The 26776-nt window shown below is 50.5% G+C and overlaps 1 protein-coding gene across 8 annotated transcripts in view; it reads left to right on the plus strand.

The window, feature by feature from the left end:
• Positions 1-25002, plus strand: part of BEAN1 (brain expressed associated with NEDD4 1) — a 38359-nt gene extending 13357 nt beyond the window's left edge. For 4 of the 8 annotated variants that reach the window (XM_043898647.1, XM_043898650.1, XM_043898649.1 and 1 more), the window contains 3 exons: positions 17026-17289; positions 21874-22024; positions 23197-25002. In XM_043898647.1, the coding sequence (XP_043754582.1) occupies positions 17026-17289; positions 21874-22024; positions 23197-23536 (755 nt within the window). In that variant the 3' untranslated portion in view covers positions 23537-25002. Of the gene's footprint in view, positions 1-17025; positions 17290-19485; positions 19739-21873; positions 22025-23196 lie in introns of those variants that run through there. The other 4 variants (XM_043898648.1, XM_043898654.1, XM_043898652.1 and 1 more) reach the window with 2 other exon arrangements.
• The last annotated feature ends 1774 nt before the right edge of the window (positions 25003-26776 follow it).

The raw sequence follows: 26776 nt of genomic DNA on the forward strand, positions 1-26776 counted from the left end.
TGGATGGGGCTTGTCTCTGCTAAGTTCACAGGCTGCCAGCAGGCCAGAAGGAATCATAGCCTAGAAAAGCCTCTGGGTGGGCTTGGGCCTCCCTCAGAGTTGTGTGATGTGGTCGACAATGCTTGGGTTCAAGGACAACATAGCATTGACACTTGCCAGCTGTGAGATCTAGAGCAAGTTTCTTCACATCTAGAAACCTCAATCTGCTCATCTGTAAAATGTAAACAGTCATAATAGCCTTTTGGTTTGATGCCCAGATTTGATATGTCACAAGGAGAATCTAGCTTGGTGCCAGGCACTGAGAAGATGCTTGAGAAACTTGAAAGTCATATCCTTTTGACCACCCTCTCTCTACAATGCTTAACATGACCCAAGTCTTTGGCAACAGAATGGCGAAAATGGAGAGAGATGGGGACTCTGGAGATGAACCTGGGGTGTGGACCAGATACTGTTGTTTTCTGCTCTGCTTATTGTATTACCTCTGAAGAGATTTCACTGTCAAGAGAAGGAAGAACTTGAGAGCTAGCTCCTGAACCCCCAGCCCTTGAATGGAGAGTCCACTCTGTGGCCCCATGAACATCCTGGCTACCCCTCCTCTGAGTTCTCTGGTCGATCCCAGAGTCTGACTGTAGCAAGTGCTTGGCATCTGACAGCTAATCTCAGTTTCAAATGCACAATCATTTTATATTAATATTAGAGCCTTGACAAGAGGGCATCAGCTTCAGCTTGAGTGCTTAATGTCGTACTGTTAAACAGCAGCAGTACCCCAGCTTTTGCAGAGCACTCCCAGCTTGCAGAGGTTTTGTGTCCCAAACTTTCTGAGTTTCTACTGCTCTCCTTTCTCTTCTACCCCAAACCAATTAATCTGAAAATCCTAACAGTTTCACTTTGAAATCTGACTCCATCTTGCCACCTCCACCACTAAGCCCCAGGACCAAGGACACCATTGTCATCCCCTGGACCACTGTTCTGGCCTCCTAACTGACCTCTCTGCCACCCTCTTGCCCCCCTCCAGCCTATTCTGCCAGCCTATAACCCTGGGAGTGTGGGAAAGGGAAGGATCTAGAGACTGAGCCTTGAGTTGGTTTCTGTATCTAGAAATCTTGCCAAGCAAGCGTAATCCCTGGAGTTGTCACCCACAGCACCCCAAAGCCAAGTACACTGGGGAGGATTTACCTGCAAACAGGAATGAGTAAGGACATTGCCATTTCTCTGCCAAGGACTACACTACATTAGCTACCCTCCTGTACCTGGAAGCGTGCCTAGGGTGATTAGGAAAGGCTGGTCATCCTCTGTGACATCACCCCAGAAGTGTGCAGGACCGCATGCTTCCCAGTCAGGAGAGAGAGGCCCCAAGAGAGAAGTCACATGCCCTGTGGGCCCAGGGACCACTGGAGGTGGCAGCATCTACAAGCAGAAACTTCCAGGCCCAAGCTCAGGGCAGTGGCCACACTAGTCCCTCTGAAAGCCTGATACATTTTCACCTCCTCGAGTTCCTTCTGTTTGCTTCTCTCTGCATTTAAAGTACCATGTCCTCTATTAGCCCTGGTTTCATCAGCTTCTAAGGGCTGCTCCCTCTTCCCACCTGGACTCCGTATCTGTAGGTGACCTCCAGGCCTTGTTTGAAAAAGTCATTCCAGAGCTTTCCTCTGCCCATCCACCAGGCCCGTCAGTCACTGGATGATACTTGTCTCCCCTAGGAATGGGGCTAGGGCTAGAGATATAGCTGATTACAGTAAAAACAGCAAGAGCTGGATGACACAGGTTCCAAAACCACTGAAGCGAATGTATTTAAATCATCCAAGCCTCTGTTATTCAGCTATGAAATGGGATCATGAGACGCACTTTCCAGGGTGACTGAGAGTGTAGTGAGCACACAGTCAGTCAGTCAGGGTTTGTTCTATCCTCCTCCTCTGGCTTCTCTATCCCACAGTGAGAGGAGGTCTTCCTGCAGGGTCCTCCCAAGACTGTTCCAAGAAGAGATCAGGTCTTTCCTCTCTGTTTCCAGCTGGGTATGCAGACACAGCATGGCATACTTGGCTGTACTTCATCTGACAGGCTCTCATCAGGGGCTAGCCAGGTGCCAGCCTTTCACCAGACCCCATCACAGGCACATAATGAGACAATGCAAGCAAATGGGTTCTCCCTACCTTCTAGACTGGATGTAAGAGGTCTTCTGCTGACCCTATGGGACTTACCCAGGGACTCCACCCCAACTGCCTCTCACCAGAGATGCAGAAACTGAGATGCATACTGGGGACTGGACCAGGTCACCTGGCGTGTCTGCAGCTGAAACGCTGATGCTCCCAGCATGACTCCACATGAAGTGCTCTTTCCACGAGGAGCCTGCTCTCCTCTGTTCTCAGGGAAGATACCGAAAAGAGGATAACTATGATAACATGCCATGTCTTTAAAAAAAAAAAAATTTAGACCTTACTTCCACATGGGGAGGGAAATCCTGAGATGGAGCAGCTGTAGGGCTTCAGGTTCAGTGGTCAGAGATGAACATCACCGAGGAGCCAGGTTCTTTCCATCTTCTTGCTCCACTGTAAGATGGCCATTGTAAGATTGCTGCATTGAGAGATGGCCACCATTAACCCAGGCAGTGACACAACTTTTCCCAGAAGTTCCCCAGCATACCACCCTCATGTCTTACTGGCCAGAATTTAGTTGCATGTCCACCCCTGAGATAATCCTAGTTAGGGAATGGTAATACCAGGACTGGTTTACCAAGCTAGTCTTTAAAAGGACAAAGGTTGTTAGAACCTGGTCCCCCCTCAGTCTAAAATGGAGGCAGTGAACAGTCAGGCCAACAAAACCTTCCCCTTTTGCCTTCTCAGTCCTTGCTCTCTGGGCCTCAAGTCTTCAGGAGGACCTCTAAATATCTGAAGAGAGAACTGAACTGAACTGAGGAGTCCCTTTTATGGGGATTCTCTAGGGTTAGGTGTTTTTTTCTTTTTTTTTTTTTTATTTTATTTGTGTAGTAGAGAAATACCAGCTCACAAGAGTAGCTAAATATTCAGGATTAATGACCCATTTAATCATTGGTAGCCAGCCTGAAATCCATCATGATGGGAGTTTTACACCATAGAAATTGGCAAACAACACCAGAAATCAAGAATTTTTTTTCTTTTTCCTGGAAAGCTGGTTTGCCAGCACACCACTGTATAAAACACACACACAGAAATATGCACAGATCATTAGTGTACAGCCGAACCTTCACAAACCCAGCACACTCAGATCAAGAAGTACATCATAAGCTGCAGCTACAACTCCTGCCACGTGCTCTCCCAGGCCCTACGCCACGCCCAGCTCTGCCACCGTCTTAACATCTGTCACTATAAATTGGCTTTTCCAGGTGTTGACCTTTATATGTTTGGAATCACACAGAATGTTCTCTTTGATCTGGCCTCTTTGGCTCAATACTCTGTCATGAGATTCAGTGACAGTGCTGCATGTAACTGTAGATCACTTAGTTTCACCAGTGTGTACACTGACATATTGGAATGTATAATATTCCACTGTGTTGATATATCACAAATAACTTATCCATTCTACTTTAATGGACATCTGAGTACTCTTCAGAGTTGGGCGATGAATAGTGAACGTTCTAGTAGTATGCTGTCCAACAGAGCTTTCTGCAATAATGAAAATGTTCTATATCTTCACTGCCCAGTGATAGCCACTAGCCACTTGCAGCCACTGAGCCCTTGAAATGTAGCTAGTGCAACTGAGGACTAAATTCCTTAACTGAAGTACAGCTGATTTACAATACAGTTAGTTTCAGGTGTACAGCATACTGATTCAGTATTTTTTCAGATTATACTCCATTATAGGTTATTACGAGATAATGGGTACAATTCCCTATGTTATACAGTATATCCTTGTTGCTTATCTATTTTATGTATGGTAGTTTGTATCTATTAATCCCACATCCCTAATTTGTTCCTTCCTTCTCCCCTTTGGTAACCACAAGTTTGTTCTCTATATCTGTGAGTCTATTTCTATGTTGTATATACATTCATTTGTATCACTTTTAAGATTCTGCATATAAGTGGTCTTATTTGCCTTCCTTGTCTTATTTCTCTAATATTCTCTAGGCCCATCCATGTTGCCACAAGTGGCATTATTTCATTCTTTTTTATAGCGTAACAGTATTCCATTCCATACATACATACATACATATATAAAATCACACCTTTTTAATCCAATTGTCTGTTGATGGACACTTGGGTTGCTTCCATACCTTGGTAACAGTGAATAGTGCTGCTATGAACATTGTGGGGGCTTCCCTGATAGCTCATTTAGGAAAGAATCCGCCTGCAATGCAGGAGACCCCGGTTCAATTCCTGGGTTGGGAAGATCCACTGGAGAAAGGATAGGCTACCTACTCCAGTATTCTTGGGCTTCCCTTGTGGCTCAGCTGGTAAAGAATCTGCCTGCAATGTGGGAGACCTGGGTTCAATCCCTGGGTTGGGAAGATCCCCTAGAGAAGGGAAAGGCTATTCTGGCCTAGAGATATCCATGGACTCTACAGTCCATGGGGTCTTTGGGGTGCACGGATCTCTTATAGTGTTTTCATTCTCTTCAGATATATACCTTAAAATGGAATCATATGGTAGTTTTATTTGTGGTTTTTTTGCTGGATCATATGGTAGTTTTATTTGTAGTTTCTTAAGGACTCTCCATAATGTTTTCCACAATGCCTGCACCAATTTACATGCCCACCAACAGTGAACTAGAGTTCCCTTTTCTCCAAATCCTGTCCAGTATTAGTTATTTGTGTTTCCTTTTGATGATAGCCATTCTGACAAGTGTGAGGTGATACTTCATTGTGGTTTTGACTTGCATTTCTCTAATAATTAGCAATGTGGAGCATCTTTTCATGTGCCTGTTAGCCATCTGTATGTCTTCTTTGGATAAATGTCAAGTCTTCTGACCATTTTTTGATTGTTTTTTTATATTGAGCTATATGAGCTGTTTATATATTTTGAACATTAATCCCTTGTTGGTCTCATCATTTGCAAATGTTTTCTCCCATTCTGTAGGCTGTTTTTTCGTTTGGTTGATAGCTTCTTTTGCTGTACAAAAGCTTTTAAGTTTAGTTAGGTCCCATTTGTTTATGTTTGCTTTTATTTCTTTTGCTTTAGGAGACTGGGCCAAGGAAATGTTGCTACAATTTATGTCAGAAAGTGTTCTGCCTGTGTTCTCTGCCAGGAGTTTCATGGTTTCAGGTCTTACCTTTAGACCTTTAAACCCTTTTAAAGTTTATTTTTGTATATGGTGTGAAGGAATGTTCTAATCTCATTGTTTTACCAGAAACTGTCCAGTCTTCCCAGCACCACTTGTTGAAGAGACTGTCTCTTCTCCATTGTAGATTCTTGCATCCTTTGTCATAGATCAATTGACCATAGGTGTGGGGGGTTATTTCTAGGTTCTCTATTCTGTTTCATGGATCTATGTATCTGTTTCTGTCCCAATACCACACTACTTTGCTTACTATAACTCTGGAGGACAGTCTGGATTTGGTAGTTACACTTCCAGCTTTGCTCGTTTCTTATTTACTGGAGTGTAGCTGATTCTCACTGTCCTGTTACCTTCAGGTGTACAGTAGGGTGACTCACTTATACGTATGTATTCATTCTTTTTTAGACTCTTCTCCTATAGATTATCCCAGAACACTAACTAGAGTTCCCTGTGCTATACAGTAGGTCCTTGTCAGTCATCTCTCTTATGTATAGTACTGTGTGCGCTGCCAGCTTCGTTCTTTTTCCCCAGGACTGTTTTCGCAATTTGGGGTCTTTTGTGGTTCCATAAAAATATTAGGATTATTATTTGTTCTAGTTCTACAAAAAATATCATGGCTATTTTGGTATGGAATATACTAAATCTGTAGATTGCTTTGGATACTATGGCATTTTAATAATATTATTTCTTCCAATCTAGGAGCATGGGACATCTTTCAGTTTCTTTGAATCATCTCTGATTTTGAGGAATTAAATTTTTAATTTAATTTTCATTAATTTAAGCAGCTATATGTGGCTAGTGACTATCATATTGGACAGCACTGTTCTAGTATGTGGCTTCTGGTGAACATATTGATGCATTTCTGTTGGAGGATTCATTCTGCCCAGGAGTGGAATTTCTGGGTTATAGGACATCCATATGTTTGGCTTTAATAGATAGGGCTAAAACAGTTTTCCAGAAGGGCAGTACCAGTCCACTCTCCTGTAATCAATATATGAGAGTTCTAGTTGCCCTCCATCCTCACCAGTGCTTGCTCTGAATTTTTTCACTTCAGCCATTCTGGAAAATAGTAGAAATATCACCTTGTGGTTTTCATTGGAGTTTCTCTAGTTATTAAATACAGTGTACTAGCACCCTGGATATACTCTTTTGTGAAGTGATTATTTAAGCCTTTTTCCCAGTTTTTTTTAAATTGGGCCTTTTTAGTATTAATTTCTAGGAGGTCTTTATATATTCTGAATACCAGACCTGTGTTGGATATATTATTGCAAAAATCTTCTTCCTCTTTGTGACTGCTTTCTTTTTTTAAGATTTTTTTTAACATGAGCCATTTTTAAAGTCTTTATTGAATGTGTTACTATATTCCTTCTGTTTTATGTTTAGTGTTTTTGGCTGAGAAGCATATGGGATCTTATCTCCCCAACCAGGGATCAAACCCGCACCCCCAGCATTGGAAGGCAAAGTCACAGCCACTGGACCGCCAGGAACGTCCCTGGATGCTTTATTGACTCTTATAACCATGCCTCTGCATTCAAAGATATTCTCAAATTTTTATAGAGAGAGTATTTATCAAGTCTTACATATAACTGTTTGCTTTATTCATATTTAACTTTAAAATTTACAGAAAATAAAGTGATATGGAGCATACAGTTAGGGGATACCATACCCTCTTGGACTTCTTAGGAGCAGACGATCCTATTGATGCACTTCAAAGAATATGTTTTTATAAATGTGAAAGCCAAGGTGGGCACCTTTTTAAGTTGGATGGCAGTCTTATTAAAGAGTTTTTGTCAATTATTGAAATTTTAGGTGTTAGGTTAAATGAAATTTAAAGAGACTGCTTGTGAAATAACTTAAACTTTTAAAATTTTTTCTTATTTTTTCCAAGATACAAAAGTACCTCTAACACTAAAATAATGACTATGATCCCAACAGTTTAAGGACAATTACAGTACATGCGGCTATATACTTGCACAGTATGTCACCAACACTCTCTAAACAATAAGAACAGTCACGTTATCCTTGCCAGAGAGCACAATGATCAATTACACCTGAGCGATCCTAGCACACTGCCATATCTACCAAGCGTAAAATCCAATTATCTAGAACAACATGACTATCAAATTCTCAGCCAGTATGGAATTTCTGAGTCTGTATATTCAGAAACCTATGGAGTGTTCCTTAAATTCTTTTAAAATAGGAATTATACTGAGCATTAAAAACACTGAACTAAATAGTTCAATCACCATAGTGGCTGATATTCAGTGTCTGATTTAACAAATGTTTACCTATCATTTCAAAATCAATTTCTGCTCAATCCTAGCACAGCCAGCACTTCTCCTGCAGTGGCATTTATTTTTAAGTGCTCAAGAATGAAAGGCCCAGCTATATACCATAGTCTTATTACAAGAGCCATGGGGAAGGCAAGCCCATGGAACACACACAAGAGGAGAAAGACATGCCCAGCATCATCCCTTTGTTCAACGTTGGCTTTGATTTAGAGGAGAGGAGAACACATATCATATCATATCATAAAAACTGAATGAGGATCATGTTTAGTAGGTAAGAAACTAAACTGTTTCCAAGTTTAGTAGGTAATCAAGAGTTATACTTCCGCTGCAAAAATCTTTACAGGATTGGAAGTACTAAAGTGACACTAATACTGAAACATAGGTAATCAGAGGTAGCAAAGGCACTGGCGATATGAGTCATCATCAAAAGACAGCCCGGGTAAATATCGCACATTTCCTGTCAGCTGCTGCGAAGACTTGCATTTTTCAAACTGAAAAGGAATACTGTGGGGCTTTTTACTTATCACTTACTTGAAGAAAGGGTGTTTTAGGTCCCCTCACTGAACATGAGACCAAGGTTTCCAAATGAGTTTTCCTCTATCATCACAAGCTGCATCATACTCAGTTACTACTGTTTGACATTGAACTGCTATATGTGATAGTGTAGCTACTCTCTTGAGTATGCCACAAAGAACTATTAGAGTGCAAGAGCTAATTGTGCAAAAAATGTAGGATCCCATAAGAATGTGAAGGAGAAGCCTTCCATGTCTTGGAATCTATTATCTGGTTCCAGGCACCTGCACAGACAGGTTCTTCCCTGAGAAGCATTCGCCAGTGTCCCAGGGCAAGTTACAAATTATTTAGAAACTCTTTCAAAATCTTCCCCTTGCTCTAGCCATGTCCTTGATCCTGTTCACATCTCAGTCCCCATGCCCCTTGCCCACCCTGAAGCCCAAACTCCCACCAAAGATCTTTATTTTAATATAGTACAACTTACCCGTTGTTTCATAGTCAGTATTAATACCTTTGTATCCTGTTTAAGAAATCCAAGGTCATAAAGATGTTCTATAGTGCCTTCCTATTGAAGCTTTACTGTTTTGCCTTTCATATTTAGTACTATGTCCAGGGAATGTCTTGTTAAGATTTTAAGGTTTGTCATATATTGAGCACCTACTGTGTTCCAAGCATCCTGCTAAGCAGTGTGCTTTAATTAACTCAAAGAATTGCTGTTCCCACTTTGCAGTTGAAGTGCTAGAAGCTCAGAGGGGTAAACTGCCCAGAGACCACCTGCAAGAGGCAGGGCCAAGATCTGAACCCAGGACTCTGACTTGGCAAGATCTGAGGACCAGATGCATGTCAGCTTTGGTGGAGGAGCTCTGGGGTTTCCCCCCACACCACCACTGCCCTGAGGAAGATGACTGAGGAGTGACCCTTCTCCCAGAGGACACTAGGGCCATTCACCTCAGACACTGAATGCTGGTGAATAAAAGGCATTAGGACTGGGGCTGGGGTGCCCCAGCTCAGGGCTACAAAGCAACCCTGGGGACTGGGGGGATTCAGGACTTCTCCACAAACACTCCATGTTTTTAGAAATCTACGTTCCATGAACCACACACTGAGAAACTACTCCAAAGCTCCACGGTTCAGTGTGATGGTGTCAGCCATTTGAGATCATTCATATCTACTGTGGCCAAGAAGTATCTATCTTTGCCTGGTCTAGTAGTTTTTCTCATTCTACCTACTGAAGTGACATGTTACATTAATACATTTCATGGTCTTAAACCATTCTTGCATTCCTGGAATAAGTCTTTTCTCCTCAAAATGTATTATTTTTAGTACACTGCTGCCCTGGTGGCTTCCCACATGCCCTTGTAAGTTCTAGGAGTTGAGGCAACTACTGTGGAGCAGGGGACAAAGTCCCGTGATATGTTCCAGAATCAGAACCCACTAAAGCAAAGGGCCAGAACAAAACCAGGGATGATAGTACTTGGGGTGGGGGCTCAGCCACTGGGGCCCAAAAACACATCTCTAGGCTGGCCCAGTTTGTGGGACAGTTGATAATTTGAAGCATTCATGAATTTAACATTTTATATATCAATTATTCATGAACTTCCTGGAAAGACCACATTGTAGTAAGTGATCATTTTCTGAAGCCACGATTTTGAGGCTCATAATGCAAATGAGAGGGAAATGGCATCCCACTCCAGTATTTTTGCCTGGAGAATCCCATGGAGAGAGGAGCATGGCCAGCTACAGTCCATGGGGTCGCAAAGAGTCGGACACGACTAAGCACAGCACAATGCAAATGGGGATGTGATAGCTAATTCCCTAGCTGATGGATGGGCCAAGCCAGCCCCCAGCTCCCATCCAGCTGCTTCTCCACACAGTTCCCCTATTTCCTACACATCAAGCAGGCACAGTGACTGCTGGTGTTATAAAAGTCTGTGTCCTCCATGGAAAACAGCCAAAAAGCCAACTCTAGGTGATGATGGAAGAGTAGAGAAAATGAGTTCTGGGCCACCGATGACTCTAGCAAGAAAATGGGAGATTGGTGGTGTGGCTTCAAGTTGAAAGTCTCATTCTGCTGTGGTTTGATTTTGTAATGTCAGCCAGTTCACCACTTCCTCTGCAGAAACAGGGAAAAGTGGTCTGTGATACTGTTTCAGTGAGTTTTCCAGCCAACAAATAAATTGTTCACCAAACTGGAGATAAACCCTTAGTGAACGATGACAGGATGGTAAGCTATGGAGCCTGGATATGTAGAAGTACATGTGAGTTAATTATGGTGAGTTTATTTAAGTGGCAGAATCTATCTTAATAGTGGAAGAAATCATTTTTATCTTATATTTATAGAATCATGAAGGGCCTGTGGGTGGTCACTTTTATTTTTCCAGTTATATTTTAATGCAGTGGCTAAAAGTCTTCTACTTGGCAGTGGCGCACTCTCCTATTAACTCTGATGTATAAACAGAGAGAAGCAGGGCTACTCTGCGTAACATGAGAGCAGAGAACTCCATGATGTACCAAGACTCTCCCCTGAGCACCAGGGTATTTGAGAGGTTCATTTTAGCTGATTCACATACATGTTCCTAGTGCCTAGCATGTATCCAGGCACAGAAGCACTTAGTGAGTACTAGTGGGTGGATGGATGGATGGGTGGATGGATGACTGAATATATGGATGGATGCATGGATGATCAAGTGGATCCTGAGTAGATGCCTAGGTACATAAATACATGGGAGAGTGGATAATCAGTTGGTTGAGTGAATTAATGGCCGGGGGGGGCGGTGATTAATAGGTGGATGACTTCACATTCTAATCCTCAGTTTCCACTATAACCTACCCTACTTGTAATGTCCCAAACAGCCAAGAAAAACACATCACGGCCTTGACATCTTGCAGAGATACATTTCCATTGTAAGAAGAATCCTAAACACTAAGCAGCCATTTCCTCACCCTCATAATCCCAATGTTCATGTGACATCCCACAGCCTCACCCCAGGAGCACCTCCTCCTTTCCTGAGCTCTTTTGCGACCTCACCCTTCTGTACTCCTGCCCAGGCCCCTTCCTCCCTCCCCTGCTCTTGTTCTGCTGGTTCATCCTGCAAGACCCAGCCCCTGTGTGGATGTTCCTGACCTGCCCCCAATGCCCTAACATCTCTCCCTCACAGTCTCCTGGTGACAAGAGAATAGGTATCGCCAAGTGGGCTGAGAAGTTGCCCCAAAAAAGAAGAGGATAGGACTCAGAAGCGCCCAAGTGTAATGAGCCTGCCCTGCCATGTCCCCTACCCTAGTCCCAGCTGGGAGGCTGGGACCAGCCGTTGGTGAGCAAAGAAAAGACAGTGCCCGAATCCTCTTCCCCAGATTTTCTCCAATGACTTCACAGCCTCCCCCCTGGTGGCTTCAGCAATGGAGAAAGAGGTGCACTGCTGAGGCCAGACTTAGAGAAGTGGACCCATGACAAATGCGTTCAGAATTTTTTGTGACAGGGACCATCAGTCAGATCTCTGTCCGTGGCCCCCTTCTTCCTCCAGCCAGCATCTCTGAAGATATGGGCAGGCCTGGAGAACTAAAGACGGTGGCTCAGCACCTTGGGTGTCTCGGTGCCCTTCCTTTGCCAGTGATCCTAGGTGGCTTCAAGCTGCAAAGAGCAATCTTCTGATCTCACTGCCTCCCCCATTGCGTTCACCGGGCTCCCACCTCCTCCCTACCGCTTCAGGAAGAATGATTCAAGACCCAAGAATAAACATCTTTCAGATAAACAGTCAGCAGGTCCAGAGAGGGCAGAGAACATGCCCAAGGTCACACAGACAGTAACTGGCAGAACCAGGAATGTAGCCCAGTTCTCCCACCTCCGCCTCTGCCTTGGGCCACTAGTTCATGGACACACCCAGGTTCAAATCCCAGCTCTGCCTCAAAACCAGGTGGACAAACCAGCCCACCAAGATTCAGTGTCCTGTAAATGGGACTGGCTAGGGTTTCACACAGAGAGGAGGCAAGCGCCAGACCCAGCCCCAACCCCGGCCCGGGGTCACTGAGGGCCTGACTCACCAGTGGTTCCCAGTCGCAGCCTGGAGCAGAAGTCCGGAGGCGCAAGCGCAGGCTTCTGCCTGGCCCGGCGGCGGCGCACAGACCCAGGCACCATGCCAGCCCCGACAGGGGCCTCAGGACCCCATGCGCAGAGTGGGGAGAGCACCAGGGCTGGGTCTGCAGCATGCTCACAGGACTTCTGCTTGGCGCGGTGGAAGAACTCTCTCAGGAACAGCTCACTGTCTAGAGCTTTCAGTTGAGCCTGGCTCCACTCACAGCCCGGGAGCCGAGGCCTCAGCCTCTGCCACGCTCCACCCACGCCCCACGCTCCACGCATGCCCCACGCTCGCCCACTCACGTTCTACGCTCCACCCACGCTCCACCTACACGCCACGCACGCCCCACGCTCTCCCTCTCACGTTCCACGCACGCCGCACGCTCCACGCACACCTTTCGCTCTACGCACCGCTCCACCCTCGCTCCACGCTCACTTGGAGCCTGGCAGCAGCCTTCGTGTGTTTATGGTATATCCCTTTCTTGGGAAGATTCCTTGGAGAAGGAAATGGCAACCCACTCCAGTAATCTTTCCTGGAGAATTCCATGGACAGAGGTGGCAAAGAGCCACGATTGAGCGACTAACATACACATACACTATCCCTTTCTTCAGCCAGAAGGCGCCTCTAAAACACTTGGACCAGGCCCCTCGAAGTCTCTTCTTTGCCACTGAGATAAAGGACAGCCTTTTTCTTTAATTTAGATGTGCTTAGTCTTAATTGCCGCACATGGAATCTTTAGTTGTGTTATCTGGGATCTAGTTCCTGACCAGGGATGGATTCTGGGCCCCTGCATTGGGAACATGGAGTCTTAACTACTGGACAACCGGGAAAACCCAAGAATGGTCTCTTAACTTTCTAGATCCTCTAATAGTGGGCCCCTGCCAGCCCCTCAAAACTCTGCGACACCATGAACTGTAGCCCACCAGGCTTCCCTGTCCATGAGATTTTCCAGGCAAGAATACTGGAGTGGGTTGCCATTTCCTTCTCCAGGGAATCTTCCTGACCCAGGGATGTTTAGCTGTTTAAACGCTTAGTTTAGCTAAACATGACATGCAGTGTTTAGCTGTTGATATACTTTCACCCTGAATAAGACTTAGGTCATGGTCTACGTTGCTACATATAAGGTGGCCAGGAGGAAGCAAAGCTTCATTTTAGGGAGAGGAAAATTTCACTTTAGCAAGATCCCGAAAACATGAGTTCTGTCGCACAGTGCCTGTTAGCCACAGCCTCACATCTTGCCTAAGAGCATAGGGCTTTGGCTGCCCACTGACTTGGGTCCCTCTTCGTGGGCTGTGTGACATTGGACAAATCACTTAACCTTTCTGAGGTCCAGTTTCTCTACCTGTTAATTGGCGTTCCCATCATGGGCCATCGTAAGAATTAAATAGTACATGAAAAGTACCAAGCGTGGTGCAGGACACACAGTAGGTGTTCAGCAGAAGTTAGCTAGTCATGCCGGTGTGTGGAAGGGCCACATCTCAGGGTGCTATTTCCTCTTGGTCATCAGCACCTTTGTAGAGGCTACTTGGGAAGAAAATCTAGGCTAGAGGCAAAGCTAGACTCATTCTCCGTCCTTGTCGCAGCTGGTACGGGGGACAGGGAGGCAGAGGGGTGGGAAGGGGTGTTAGCATCATGTCATTTTTCTGCAGTCATTTTTATCTTGTTGATGAAGTGGACCCTGCATTTGAAAATTGGAAGAATCTCCCTCATAATTTAAAGCAGCGCATACCTCTGCCGGTCACAGTGACTGGAAGATTAATTTCTCACCAGCCATACAGGCGGATGCCTGCCCAAACTGGCTTCATATGCAGGCGCGGGTGTTGCCATCTCCACGCCTGGCTGGTAATGAGCCCAGCACTGCCAAGAGGGTGAGGCTCCCCTTAGCAGCTGAAGCAGGTGGCAGGCAAGTCATCTTCAAGGTGACCCCATGGGACTGGCACCTCGGCAGAAGGTACTGCATGCTGAGGAGGGCGGGCATGCACACACATATATCCTGCCCTAGGTTTTTATTCTGGGCACCCACAACCTTGCCTTGGCCAGCTTTTTAGTAGCCCATCTGCCTTGGATCATGGGGTGGCCAGTGTGTCCCAAGCCGTCCCAGCAGCTGGGACATACTGAACCAGTCTAGAGCAGCGTGGACCCCATACACTCCTGTGCTCCCCAAGGAGGACCGCCTGTCTCTGACATTCCCAAGTCCTGCCATTGGCTTCTAAGAGGAGAGGACACATGGTGATGGGAAGATGGTGACATTGGTTGGATGGCCAATTGGCTTGTGCTTTATTAGAGAGAATATGGTAGCACAGTGGCCACGGGTTCAGGTCTAATCCAAGCCAAAGCCTGGTCATTGGCTCAGGAGTGGCAGTACTGTGGACTAGATGAGTGGTGGCCGCAAGCTTTGTTTCATGACCCAGGTAATCACTGTGTGAAGTGCTATGTTGAAACGGATGTTTAAAAAAAAAGGAAAGGATGCTGAGGCTGGCTCCTGGGCCAAACAGAAATAGAATGGTTATCAAGTAGTCATATACTGGCTATATGACTGTGGTGGGTCATTTAATATTTTTGAGCCTCAGTATCCTCACCTCTAAAATGGGGAGAACATAGCTTCAGGGATGAAGTGAGCTCTTTAAACAGAGCCTACACATAGCAGGGGCTCTCAAAACAGTGGTGTGTGTTTGGCCCCCAAAGAATCCCAGAAATTCGCATACCCTGACATTCTCCTATCACGGGGTCAAGAAGCATACATGCCCAGCCAAAGCCAAGGGTCTCTCCCTCTCCCCAGTGAATGCACCTGCAGGGGAGCAGCTTACAATGAACTTGAGCAAGCAAAGGCTTAGTTCTCAGGTTAGGATGACATACTGGCCCAGAAAGTAAGGCTTTCAAATCAGCCCTGGCTAATGAATGTCAGTAGGCTTCAAGAGCTACCAGCATGGGCAGAACTGCTGGGAGGGCATCTTCACAGCTCAGGCAACAACTCCGAGTTCCTGCTTCACCTACCTGTCCCTGCCATGGGCTGAATGTGGGAGAGGCTTTTGGACATGGTGTTGGAAAGGGATAAGAAGGGACAGGTGGCCACAGCTGAGCTTCCAGCTTGATTTGCCTAAGTCCAGGCCCTCACCTGGGAACAAAGCCCTCCTACAGCTACCCAAGGAGGTAGCAATCCACACCCTGCTTGATTCACACCCAAGACAGAGACCTCATTCCCCTGAGGCAGCTCAAGGCCTCCCTGCCACTTCATCTGGTCTAAGGCTGGAGCCACCCATTCAGTACATGCCTTGGGCACCTTTGGTGAACTCGGACCCAGGGCTGAGCTTGAGAACACGGAGGGCACGCAGACACAAGCCCTGGAAACCATGCATGATCATACATGACCGATGCAGAACAGGGACTGGGACATCGGCTCTGAGAGGGCAGACAGGGGGACCCCTTTCAGGACAGGGTCCAGGAATGCTTGCCCTGCCCCTGTGGCTCACCGAGTGTCTGCAGCTCACTCCCCCTGGGGAGGTGGGATCAGCATGCCAGGGATGGGGACACAGAGGGCAGTGAGCTCTGGACTTCGAAGTTTGGGCCTGGGTTCTTGCTTGACTTGACCACAGAGTAACACAGTGACCGTGGGCTGGTCACTTACCAGTCCTAAGCATCAGCCCACACATCTGTTAAAGAGGAAATCCACGCCCCAGCCCAGCTGAGTGGGAGAGAATTAAGAGGCAGTCATGCAGACTCACTAATGAGGTGCTGGTTCTCCCTGGGCAGAGGCCCGTGGATGCTCTTGGCTGATTCTAACCCCTCCCTGGAGCTCGAGCCCCCAGGACTCCATCCTCTTTTACTGTGGTAGCACAAATCCATCATGGCTCCCAAAAGCTTCCTTTAATAGGGCTCTCAGGGACCCAGCTGTTGGTCCTAGAGAAGGTTCTTTCATCTTCTCATACTCTTGCCATGTTAAACCCCTTCCTAGAAGCCCCTTCTTACCTCTCTGCACCTTTGCCCTTGCTCTTCCCCTGCCTGGAATACCTCCAAACTTCACCTTCTCTGAGACGTCTTCCCTGATCTGACCCAGCCCCCTGACTTGTCTGGGTCAGTTACTGCCCACAGCCCCAGGCTCGCCTGATATCCATGGTGTCCCCCAGGGAGGTTTCACCCCCAAAAGCAGGAGACCAGTGTTGAAGGCCAGTATGGTTTGTCGTCGAACTCCAATGCCTGAGTATCCTCCATCCATTCCCAAGACCTTGGGAAAGTCACACTGACCTTCCAACTTCATGTCTTGATGGAGCAGAGTCCTGGTCTAGCACTGGATCTTGGGTTCAAGCCTCAGCTCTGCCATTAATTTGCTGTGTGACCTTGACCAAGTCCACTGCCCTCTCTGGGCTTCCTTTTTCCTATCTGTGAGTTGGCTGAGCTCCCAGGGCAGAGGCTTCAGGGGACAGGAGAAGAGGTCAACCCTCACTAGTAGAGGCTCCTGTAGATGTGGGTGGTGGGGGGGGGGGGGGTTTGGCAGGATGGTGGGCAAGGCGCTACCTTCCTCCCTGGCAGAAGCAGTCAGGATAAAGTCCATGGGCCACATTAGCCTCCAATTACTGAGGGATGAGGGCTTCCCAGGTGGCACTAGTGGTAAAAAGCCTGCCTGCCAATGCAGGAGACTCAGGAGACACGGGTTTAGTCCCCGGGTGGGGAAGATCTCCTGGAGGTGGGCACAGCCACCCACCCCAGTTTCCTGCTTGGAGAATCCCACAGACCTAGGAGCCTGGTGGGCTCTGGTCCGTAGGGTCGCACAGAGTTGGACACGACTGAAGTCACTTAACACGCGCACACACTCTGAGGGAGGAATAACTCAGGGCAGCAGGGAGGGAGGAGGAAGGTGTGGGGCAGGATCTTTGGCCCTGTTCAGTGTCTCTCTCTGTCCACAGTAGCTCGATACAACCGCACCAGTTACTTCTACCCCACGTTCTCGGAGAGCTCAGAGCACAGCCACCTGCTCATCTCTCCCGTGCTGGTGGCGAGCGCCGTCATAGGCGTGGTCATCATCCTCTCCTGCATCACCATCATCGTGGGCAGCATCCGCAGGGACAGGCAAGCCCGGCTCCAGCGCCAGCGCCGCCGCCACCGCCGCCACCACCATCGCCACCACCGCCGCCGCCGCCGGCGCCATCGAGAGTACGAGCAGGGCTATGGTGAGCTGCCGCCCGTCCCGGGCACCCCCAGGCCCCAGGCAGCAGCAAGGAGGTGGCGGCTCTGCCATGGGCGGGACAGGGTGGTCAGGCTGCTTCGTAGAGGTCCTGAGTGGTCAGGAATGAGCCCAGAGGCACTCAGCCTGACGCCTCCGTGGCATAGGAAGCCCAGCTGTCTGCCAAGGGTGAGGCTAAAGGTCAAAGGGTGGGTGTAGGGCTTCTCCCCAGCCCCGGCCACTGTGAGACCAGGCCTGCCTGTTCCTGCCCTTGAAGCACCAGCCTGACCCTTGGGGAGCACAAAGCTCCTGCCCAGAGCGTGCCCACCCCCAACAAGGAGCCCAGTACCACCCTCGACCTCTCCCACCCCAGGATGGAGCCAGTCAGGCCCAGGATGGCCAGCCTACCCACCTCACATAGCCCAACCCTTGCCCTCTACCCCTCCTGCTCCGCCACCCAAGGCGCCTCCTTCCTGCTCCCTCCCTCCTCTGCCCCTCTGCACCACTCTTCCCATCACCTCCCCATCTGAGAGAAGCCTGCTTGTCCTTCCAGACCTGGCACAAATGCCTCCTCCTTTTAGAGCCTCTCTGCCGCTCCTCACGCCCTCCCGCCCAGGCAGGGGTGATTCCCACTCCCAGGACTTCCTGAGCACCACACCCACCCCTATCAGCGCCCTGACACGGGACAGCCGCAGCTCCCCTCGCACTGAGCTCACAGCCCAGCACAGGCCTAGCCCAGCGCGACCTGCTCCACAGCAGAGGAAGTCACCACCCCATCTCACTTTCCCAGCGAGAGCTGCACTAGCCCATTTTAAAGACCAGGAGCTAGAGGGACTTGTTGACTGGCTTGAATATGCCTGAGCCTGAGCCTGGGACCTAGAGCTCAGGAGAGAGGGCCAGGGGAATTTCCAAGGTTGAGTGCAGAGGTCGACCTTGGCCTTGAGGAGAGAGAGAGATGCCTCGGGGCAGGCTAGTCCATCCTAAGGGTGTGGTGGGGCTATGGGGCCAGTGTCACCAGAGCAAGCCCCCAGCCCTGACTTTGGAGCAGGTGGGGTGGTAGCAGGCTGCCGCCAGGCTGCGTCTGAACTCAGGCCTTTGCTACCTGATGCTGACTCACTGCAGCCCCGCAGCAGTGACCCGTGGAGACCCTGCTGTGGGGCTCCCACCTCCCTGCCTGCGGCTGTTCTCAGCTCTGGCTTTGGCATCTTCTTGGGGCCTCAGCAGGAGGCCTGGAGGTGCTGATGCCCCCATGCCATCCCCCAGCCTCAGGGGGTACACCAGGGACTGCCAGGAGGCTTGGAAAGAAGCCAGGGCAGAGGGGACCCAAGAGCCACCAAGCTCCAACAAGCACCGGCCTCCTGGCCCTGGGGACCCTCTGTCCTTCAGACGCCCTCCCTGGCTGCAGTGACTCAGCCTCTCCAGGCTCTCTCCCATTGCTCTGGTGGCTTCTTCTCAGACTTGCTGGTAGATTCCTGGGAAGAGGAATCTCAAGGTTGCTCAGAGCCCCACCCTGGGCCCTGGGTCCTCTCTCAGGAGGACCCACCCCTGCTCCATCTCCCTTACCCTCCAGCTCCAGGCCCCACCCATCCTCCTCACCCGATGCCCCGAGGCTCTTACATCTCAGACTTAGAGGCACCTCAGACGCAGGGTCCACAGCAGCCTTCGTCTCCACTTCTTACCAAACAACCTCAGGAAAGTCGCTCAACTCTGTGAGTCATCTATACAATGGGTACATGGGGACCCTCCCCAAAATTATTGTCAGGTCTAAAATAGCACAGTGCCTGGTTTATGAGTAAGTGCCCAGTTAATGTTAACTATTTTCATTATCTCTTCCCCTTGAGAGAGCCTGCTTCGGGATCACTTCACTAATGCTGCAACCCCCACACCTGCCAGCCACTGGCCTGGTACCCCCAAGGTGTTCTCCATGGGACAAGCAACATGATTGAACTGTGACCTCTCTCAGTGCCACTCAGCAGCTCCCCACTGCCCTCGGGACAGAGTCCTTCCTCCCCTGTCTACCCACAGGACCCTTCTGCAGGCTGGTCAGGTGCAGAGAGAGGTGCCAATGAGTGTTTGACAATGAATGAAGGAGTGAGTGAATGAATGAGGCAGAGACTGGGGAAGAAAGGAGGAAGAAAAGAAGGAAGAAGAGGGAGAGAAAGAGAGAAAGAAATTTGTTCTCTTTCCATAAGATGGAAAGATCTTGAGTTTGAGCTTTAGTGGATGGATCTGGCCCTCTCTCACTTGCTGGAGGTTTAGAGCAAGTGACTTCATATCTGTTTCTTCCTCTGAAAGAAAGAGGCACCCACTGTGTCCCTCTCACAAACCCTTGTGAGGGTGAATAAGATCCTGAGGCTACTGCACAGTGAAGCTTACGGATGCAAGTTCCTCTTCCCTGCTCTCCGGAGCCTGTCTAAGGTTGTTACCCTTGGACTGGGGCTGAATAATGAACAGAGGTATACCTTAACTTGGGTAAATAAGGGAAGAGAGAGATTTGGGTCTCCCTGGAATATTTGGGTGTGTGCTGATGAGGAAAACACAAAAGGAGTGTAGAGGAGAAAGGAATTTGGGGAGTTCAGATTGGGGGAGTGGAGTTTCTTTCCAGCTGTTCCTTGAGAACTCTACCCACCTGGATGTCTGGGGCTGACCTGGGTCATCTCAGGACTGGGGTCTGGGCTAGGTGAATGCCTCAGGGTGGCCTCAGTTTCCCTAAGATGCTCAGCCTGTGGGGGCGGGGAGGGGCCAAGGAAAGTAACCCCAGGAAGAGAGAAGTAAAGAGCAGCATGGTTCAACCCAGTCGGCTCTCAGGCCTGACCACCAGGAAACAGCCTCAGCTTTCCTGAGGTCCAGACAGCCCTGGCTGCCCCCAACCCCAACACACAGTGGATGGGGCCCCGCCCGCCAACACTGGTGGGAATGGGACCCAGCACTGGAGTCCAGTGGCCAACCACTGTGCCACTTCTGTCCTCACCCAGTTGTTTCATGTTTGCCTCTCTGCTCAGTTTCTTCCCCAACTTCTTCCCCAAATTCTCATTCTTCAGCTAGTGACCTAAAAGGAAACAAATCTCATTTCAGCATCTTCTCAGCATGTTATTGGAGTCGTTTTTCCTAGTAGAAGCATAATGTGTGATCACTGTGGAAAACCTTTAAAATACAGAAAACATGAAAAATTAAGGGCTCTGTTCCTGTCCTCCAAACAGAGCCACTGGGATATTTTCTTCTGAGAGCCTTCGTGATGTCTGTAGATAATCCTGGGACTGTACCCGCAGATGGAGTTTTGTATCCAGATTTTTCCACTCACCATTGTGTCAAGAGTGGGAAAGAGAGTTTGGGGAAAGGCAAGGAGCAGTCTTTGGGGTTGTACAGACAATGCGTGAATTCCAGCTGCACACTCTACCAGCCACAGGACCCTGAGCTCCTGGCTATAGAATGAGAGGGGCAACCCAACAGCGGTGTTGACCTCAAAGAAAGGTCGCCAGTCGCACCCAAAGCAGGCAAGCCCCGCCCACTTCAGGCCCCACCCTCTGAGGGGAGGGGCCACCTGGGAGGCCAGGGCGGTCCGGAGACCTCGTGTCTCAGCCATCTTTGCAGCTCCCACTGTCCTCCAGCCTCTACCAGGCCTGTTGGAAACTGGGAGGTGGAGCGCTTCTAGGGTTAGGAGCCAGGACATCCAGTCACCCTCTGGCCCTACCAGTAATTTGCTGTGTGGCCTCTGTCAAGTCACTGATCCTCTCTGAACCCCAGCTGTAGAATGAGAAGACTGTCGGCATTTCCTAAGCAGTGTTACTAGGTCTAAGAAAATAAGATTCTGTTGGTAAATGCTGCACAAGCAGTTAAATGTTTCTCAGCTTCAGGACATTTGAAGAGCCTTTGATGTACTTGTGCGATAAAAACAACAACAACAGAAGACAGTGTAGTCTGTAAAGTCACCAGGATTCATCATAGAAGCCCCGTTTTCTCCCTGGGAAACCTAAAGGGAGGGAGACCTAACCCCAGAGACCTCTGCAGTCCTCATCCTCCGACACTTCCTCCCCATTTGTCATGCCCCAGCCCTTCTCCACAGCTCAAAGCATGCTGTTGACACTTCAGTCTTCTTTCCCATCTCCCCGCACCCCCACCGCCCTTGACTTGAGCTGTTCTGTTCCCTCTGCCAGGCTTGCCCCTCTTCCCCCTGACTAATTTCTAGACAAGATTCAGTTCTGAGAGCCTTTCCTCCAGGAAGCCCTCCCTGATGTCCTGGCTGGGTTGGGCCCTTCTCTGCTCCCACAGCCCTGGTACGACATCTATCAAAGCTCATGATGTGCTGCTCACGACCTGGCTGTCCCCAGGACAGGCTGCTCAGTACCCTGGGAGCCCCGCCAGGGCTGGGCCAGCTCTGCTTCCTCTCTGTGACCACCCCCCACACACCCAGCAGGGCACTGGCACCATATTCTGGGGCTCGCTGAGGGGATGAAGGCAGCTGCGCATGGTGAGGGAGGGCCAAGATAGTGAGCTGGAGAGAACAGAATCTCAGTGGCCGCAGGCAGACCCGTGAGAACCCTCCCTGGCGCCAGCCTGAGACCCAGGCCGAATGTCCGTCCATTCCCTGCAGTGTCAGACGGGCACACATACGGCCGCCCGAGCCACAGAATGCAGTACGCCTGCGGCCCCGCCGAGGACTGGCCTCCGCCCTTGGACCTTAGCTCTGATGGGGACGTGGACGCCACGGTGCTCCGAGAGCTGTACCCAGACTCTCCACCCGGGTAAGGAGGCCACGCGGGGGCGGTAGGAGGGTCTGAGACGGCGGGGCTCCGGGCAGGAAGCCCCGCCCCCACGGGAACTGGCAACACCCCAGATGGTACAAACGCAGAACACATCTGCTCAGTGGGCGTGGCCGTCTCCTCACCCTCCTGACCAAGTGAGGCGGGGTGTGACTCCGCAGATGTCACCGCGGGACACTCCAAAAGGCATGTCAGGCTGGGTGAGGAGCTGAGGTGGAGGGTCCAGGCCCGAGCCCCTTAGCTGTTGTTGTTCAGTTGCCTAGTCCTGTCCGATTCTTTGCGACCCCATGGACTACAGCACACCAAGCTTCCCTGTCCTTCACTATCTCCCGGAGTTTGCTGAAATTAATGTGCGCTGCATCGGTGATACCATCCAGCCATCTCATCCTCTGTCACCCTTAGTATGAGCCCCTGAGTCCATATCACACCCACTGGGACAGGTGTCACTGTCTCCAGTTGTGCTCATGGCCCACCAGGTGGCCCTGTCCTGGGGGGATTCTCTTCTGGGTCCCGTCCTGGCAGCCACTCTCAGGCACCTCACCACCACTTAGGACCTGGAAGGAGGAGTCAGGACACCAGCACTTCCCACCCTGGGGATCCCCTTGCGCCCTGCACACAGTCCCATCCTCCCCATCACCTTTTTACCCTTTACCACCACCACCCCCAGGGTCACTGGGAGGGATGGACTTTCCCGGAGGATGGGTGATTTTCTGCCCTGCAGCTTCAGGTTCAGAGGGGCCCCCAGGGAGTCCTCCCCAACCCTTGAAGGAGCACTTTGGGGTGACCTGAGACCAAGGAGTGTCTGGCTGCCCCCACCAGTGCTCCCCCACACTGGGAGCCCCACCTGGAGATGCTTCGGCAGTGGTGGCTGCTGCTCTGAGACCTGGGACTCAGCATTCGGTGACTCGCTCACACATGTTCACAGGGACACCAGGGCTGAGTCAGGGCCAGAATCCAGGCCTTGATGTGCCTGGTGCTCCTCCCCAGGGACTGGAGGGGTCTCACTGGAGTCAGTGGGACCAAGGCCTGGCCTGCTTCACTCCTGGGCAGCCTGTCACTGTGGCTACTAGGCCTCCAGCCCTTGGCGGGGAGACCCCACCACCCGCCACTGAGGCCAGCTTGCACAGGGCCTGAGGGAGCTTCTTCTCTTGCAGTTACGAGGAGTGTGTGGGGCCAGGCGCCACCCAGCTGTACGTCCCCACGGATGCCCCGCCTCCCTACTCACTGACCGACTCCTGCCCCGAGCTGGACGGCACCCTGGATGCGGGCAGTGACCACAGCCCCGGCCGACACCAGCAGGCGCAGAGGCCGCAGGGCCAGAGTGGCCTCCGCACTGTCTCCATGGACACCCTGCCCCCTTACGAGGCTGTGTGTGGGGCCAGCCCCCCATCAGGCCGGCTGCCACTGCCTGGACCACAACCAGGCCCGCAGAGCTGCCAGGGCTCGCCCGCCACAACCCAGGCCCCGGCCTTGGGCCCAGAGCGGATCATGTGAGTGACCTGGTAGTCAGGTCCTGCCGGCCCCTCGGGGCTGAGTCACATCTTTCAGGCACACAGGGGCGTGTACACACACACACACACACACACACACACACACACACAGATGCTCACACAGCACCCCCACATGCACACATATACACACAACTTGGACAGAGACACACTGACACACCCATGTGCGCACACACATCCAGACATGCCCCTCACGTGTGCAGACGTGCACACACACACAGGCCTACCCCCCCCCCCCCGATACACAATCCCACCTGCAAAGATTTCATTGCAGACGAAGCTCTCCTGACCTCCAGTCTCCTCCCCAGCCTGCCAGCAATGCCCCTGGAGCCAGTACTGGGAGAAGGGAGGCAGAGAAGGAGCTGGGGTTCACTCGGCCTTCTCCCCAGGCCGTCTGCCCTGCTCTCACTGGGCAGGCTGGGCCCCAGCGCTGGCTCTGCCCCCTAGAAGCCGCTCAGCTGTCCCAGGTCAGCTGCCTGCCCAAACTCACCCCCCACCCCCAGGAGGCAGCTGGTCCTCCCGGTTGGCAGGACAGGCCTCGGTGAGGCTCAGCTCCACGCTGTCTCTGTCCCCACCCTGGGGCAGAAGAGCCACAACACCTGCCACTTACAGGGTGAGGGACACGGGACTAGGGGCCCAGGCACAACCTGGAGACCCTCGCCTCACCCTGCCCCATCCCTAACCCAGCCCACCCTCCGTCTGGTGGTGCTAGCGGAGTTGTCTCCAAAGCCCCCACTCCAAGCCACAAGTGATGGACAGGGCCCTCAGCGGGCATGCGGCGGTGGTGGGGGGGGGGGGTGGTAGTGAGTCACAGCTGTGCCCATGTCTGTCTAGCCACTGCCTGGGACTGAGGGTCTTCAAAGAAGACGGGGTGGGGCCTGCCTGGGGACAGGCGCTGAGGCAGAGGAGCAGCCCCTCACTAGGTACATGCCCTGCCGACCATTAATGGCCTAAGCTTGAGTGGGCTGGAGACAGACCGCAGGAGCAGTGCTGTCCCTCTGGGTGGGGGCTCAGGGTTCAGAGTTGGGAGCCAGCACCTTCTGGTCTGCCCTCCATGGTGCTGGAGCAGATGAACTCAAGGGGATGTGGGCCCCACCGTGCCACCGCGAGAGGACCAGTGGTTGCATCTCAGCCTTGCTGCTGGGACTACTGCAGAAAGGGGTACGTGGGCCTGGTTGTTGACAGACTCAGACCTTGGCCCCTGAATCCCAGCAATTTCCATCAGAGACCACGCAGGTAACAGAGCTGATGCCTGCAGATCCAGCTTGCACGAGGGTAGCAGCCCAGCGCCGAGGAAGAGCGTCCCTGCTGGCATCACCAGCGGCAGTCCTCCAACCTACCCTGCCTCCCTTCCCACCCCGTCCGTAAACTGCAGCACCCCCAACTAGCCTCTCCCCCACATTTCCATTCCTCCAATAAAGGGCTAAGACAATTTAGTAATCCCTTTCTTAAGAAGAGAGGTGGCGAGGAAGGCAATCGTGAATCTTATTTTCTGTAGAAATAGCATTTCTTCTGGTGCAGAACTGAAAGGAATTCACCCAGAGGTTCTGTAGCATCCTGGAGCCCCTGACTCTGCCCGGGGAAGGGATCTTGTTTACACGCAGTCTTGTCCACCTTTGTGGTGTACTGTTTTCTAGGCAAAAAAATAATCTCTTGTCTGTTGTACTGTATAGCCTTTAAAATGCACTCCAGAGGTGAGGTTCTTTTAAGAAACACATCTTGCTTCTGCAACCCTAGAGAGTGCCAGGGTTGGGGGGGAAGGTAAAAACCCCCACATGTTCATCAGTGTTGAAGGGATGGAGCCGAGCAGCTTTTCTTGTCCCTGGATTAAGCGCTAAATAAGCAACAATGTATCTTTTCTGTGTTCAAAATAAATATATCAATAAAAAATGTTGCAAGAAGTAGCCTGAATAAGGAGCCCATGGTGGGGTTGGCACCATCTGACACTTGTAAGAAAAGGGTTAAATAGCAGCAAACTGAAAATATGTTACTTTTCTCAAAATCAGCAGTCACCGAAACCTTGTTATTCTTCTAGGACAGGGATATTTGGGTAGTCAGTGATTTACACCAGTTAATTTGTTGTTGTTTAGTGGTTAAGTTGTATCTGACTCTTGGCGACCCCATGGACCAGCAGCCTGCCAAGCCCCTCTGTCCATGGGATTTTCCAGAAAGGAATACTGGAGTGGGTTGCCATGTCCTCCTCCAGGGGATCTTCCCCAAACCAAGGACTGAATCCACATTTCCTGCTTGGCAAGTGGATTCTTTACCACTGAGCCACCTGGGAAGCCATAATTTTTTTTAAACCTCTCTAAAACATGGCATCGATTCTCCAAGACTTGGCCAGTGTAACTGCCACCAAGACAGGCCACAACCTTGCAGGGCTTGACTCCAGGAACACCAGAAGACTGGCATTTCACTCCACACTCTGACAGCTTTGACTACCAGGAAGCAGTGGGGAAGGTGTGGGGGAGGAAATTAGGCTGAAATAACTGAAATAAGTCATTTTCTCCCCCTTTGCAGAAATTCTTTTGTCTTTACTTTCCATAAGACTTTGGCTTTGGTTGTTGATCCCTTGTCTGACAGGTTCCCTTTCTCTGTCACTCTTCCCTCCTACTCAAATTCAGGTAGAGTCCATCAGCATAATCCTAAACCCCCAAGGGCCCTGAAAGTGGGGTGCGATCTTGAAGGCAGGCACAGCCCTGTCCTAGGCCCCACTGCAAGCCCACACTGCCACCTGCTGGCTGCCTGCCGCCACTGTTCAAAGCCAGTGAATCAGCCCCTGAAAGATGCAAATTCCCTTCTCCCCGTTTCTAACCCACTGCCTGCGGACACTCCTAGTTGTAACAGAACTTGTTTTGGTCCCGGGCTTGTCCTCCACCCTTGGGATGTTCCATGAGGTTTAAACCGTTCAAGCATTCCATTTACAGGAATCATTCCTGCCACCACCTCCCACCCCCAACCCGCGGCATCTCTCTGGGCACAGCCAGATAGCTCAGCACCTCTCACGGTGTGCAAAATAACCACTCTCCTGTCCTAAACACCACTGTGCACAGCTCAGGTGCCACCTCTGTACTCTGAGGCCCCTTCTGGGGATGAATGTGGCAGCCTTCATGGTGGTGCTGCCCAGCCCATCTGGTACCCATGGCAATCCCAACCTGAACGACCCCACACCCACACCCAGTTCCAAAAGCAAACAAACTCAGGATCCCACCGCCCCCCAGGGGTT

Source organism: Cervus elaphus, chromosome 4 (genome assembly GCF_910594005.1).
Source record: "Cervus elaphus chromosome 4, mCerEla1.1, whole genome shotgun sequence".
Classification (NCBI taxonomy): domain Eukaryota; kingdom Metazoa; phylum Chordata; class Mammalia; order Artiodactyla; family Cervidae; genus Cervus; species Cervus elaphus.